This window comes from Cynara cardunculus, assembly GCF_001531365.2.
Source record: "Cynara cardunculus var. scolymus isolate 2C chromosome LG 4, CcrdV1, whole genome shotgun sequence".
Classification (NCBI taxonomy): domain Eukaryota; kingdom Viridiplantae; phylum Streptophyta; class Magnoliopsida; order Asterales; family Asteraceae; genus Cynara; species Cynara cardunculus.
The window spans coordinates 19,002,701-19,005,135 of record NC_037531.1 but is presented as its reverse complement, the minus strand read 5'-3'; the positions used below and the strand labels follow the sequence as shown (position 1 = coordinate 19,005,135).

General features: G+C 33.6%; 1 protein-coding gene across 2 annotated transcripts in view; it reads right to left on the bottom strand.

The window, feature by feature from the left end:
• Window positions 1-788: 788 nt before the first annotated feature.
• The window catches only part of LOC112510755 (centromere protein C-like), a 6,427-nt gene continuing 4,780 nt past the window's right edge, over window positions 789-2,435 (bottom strand). For both annotated transcript variants that reach the window (XM_025116080.1, XM_025116081.1), the window contains exons 10-12: window positions 1,971-2,058; window positions 1,771-1,878; window positions 789-1,064 (exon numbers count right to left, since the gene is read on the bottom strand). In XM_025116080.1, coding sequence (XP_024971848.1) covers window positions 937-1,064; window positions 1,771-1,878; window positions 1,971-2,058 — 324 coding nt within the window. In that variant the 3' untranslated portion in view covers window positions 789-936. The remainder of the gene's footprint in view (window positions 1,065-1,770; window positions 1,879-1,970; window positions 2,059-2,435) is intronic.

Here is a 2,435-nt window from a genome sequence, read left to right as displayed (position 1 = left end):
CGTTGACCTGAGATTTTGATCTCTCTTCTTAAGACAAAATTGTCTTGTATTTGCCAAACGATATTAGATAATGTTATGTCTCTTATAATACAACAGCCTATGTTTTACCTTCGTCAATAGTAGCACTCACATGTGAAGTCTTTTAAACCCAATGATGTGCAACTCTCCTTTATTGTTATGACACTTTTGTATATATTAAACAGTAATTAATGAGAACGAAAATAAAAGAAACTGTTTGATATTATATAATATAATGAGCTCATTTCTTCAGAAACCCAAATTTTCATCCCATATTAAAATGGGAGAATGAAAATTCATTCTCATTTTCATTTCCCAACATGAACCAAACAGTCCCTCAATTTTGTTTCTTTTCTCTGTATTATTAGAATTTTTTATAACCGTATTCTTACGAAATTAATGAAGAAAAATTAGAAGCAGCTTAATAATTTGACCAAGATTGTCGATGAAGACGACCAAGAGTTCATCCCACATGTAGCTCATTAGTTAAGGGTGTTTGATAAGAGATATTAAGCAGTCATTTATGGGATTAAATATAAAAGAAATTGTTTTGTTTTATCTATACTGTATTATAAAGGATTTGACAAAAACTCTTAAAAACAAATTTTTATGCATGAAATATTGTTATATTCACAACCCTTAACTGGCCCAAATAAAGGCTAGACTATAGGATTTCTCTTTGTACGTCATCCGTTCAAATCTCCTCAGAACCACTAGATATTTTCCCGACTCTTATCTTCACGCCCCCAAGTTCGTCTAAATACCCACGATTACCAAAAAAACGATGCTATAATGGTTCGTTAATAAAAAGGCTAACATGGTTGGACGACGTGGTGAAGTAATATCATATGTCCATTCCACAATGCAAAAAAGCAGGGACTCGTATGTGGTTCTTGCTCAAGCAAAATAGAAGATATATCAGTGGAGAGCAATCAAATCGACGAGCTCTTTGTATTTATCGGAGACAAAGGATTCCACCTTGAAACCAGGTTTCCCGTTGTCCGTAGTCGGAGAGATATACTTCACACCGACAACTGTTGGCAAACCTGCAAATGTTGCATGGATTTTTTTTTATCATATTTTCAAGATGTAAAAATCAAACAATTTACAGATCTAAAAACAGAAACCGCATAAAATTGCAACGTATTTTCATATGATTCCTATTTTGGGTAACATACTTTCAAGACCTTCATTTTAGTATTGATATCTCAAAGTTTAGGTGCATGGTTTACATATGAGAATGCAACGTAGTATGGTCGAAATGTTTGAGATATCACATCCGACTCTGAGGTACCAAAATAAAGGTTTTGAAAGTAGCCCAATATAGGAATCTTCCATAAGTATCCAAATCATGATAAATGAACCATCATCATTTTCATAAATATCTCAATTAATTGGTATGTATGGTTTGCACTAATATTTGGGTTTGTAGATGAAACCACCAGAGACAGAGAGCCCAAAAAATGAAAAACTGATGAACACTCTGGTAACCATTTATTTTGACGGTATGAACATGTGCATACAAGTAATTGAAGTTGTTTCTTGATTTTTATACACGTGTGCATGTTATGCACATGTGAATACCGGACAACTGCTTACAGATTCCCTATATGTACATGTGCATACCGTCCAGGTTACTAGGGTGTTCCTTAGTTTTTCATTTTCTTTGCGGTTTTTCCCTAAACCTGACCATATACATGTAAACATTATATATTTAAAATAACAAAGAAATCTTGGCAAAGAAGCACTTACTGTTATGGACTCGACCATATAAGAGTCTTTCTCCCTTCCAATATTCCAAAGGTCTCCTTCTAACTCTATTGCTTCTTCTTACACCGGATTTCCATGAAGTGCCGGCCTCTGCCAAGACATTCAATAAATGTTCCATAATTTCGGATAGAAAAAAAACATGGAAATAACGACATTAAATCAACATATGAACGAGTAAGCACCTGCTAAACTCTGGCGCCTCTTTCTTTGATCAACTTCCCGTGTTCTTGTTCTGTTCTTTCTCTTATTCGTTGATGTATTTGGGTGCTCCTGTGTTTTTTGGGGTTAGGATCTTAGAATGTTGGTTATAACACAGAATATTGTGGGGTCATTCAGCTCATGACCTTCTCCAGAAGCCGGTTTTGCAAAATGACCTCTAATGTATTTCTAAGCTTTTAAGGTGCGTTTGATATCCAGTCTGGACAGGACAACATTTCAGCGTTGGTAAGACTGAACTCGACAAAACAGATAAAATGACCAATTTACCCCTAATGAGCCTTTATATATTTTGATTTTTAATTTATGTAATTTATTAAATTATAATAAAATAAATATTTTTTATAACAAAATATATATCATTATAAAGTTTCCATCAAGAGGATTAAAAATGACACCAAAATAAAAGCTTACGTAGTTTTCCAATTTTT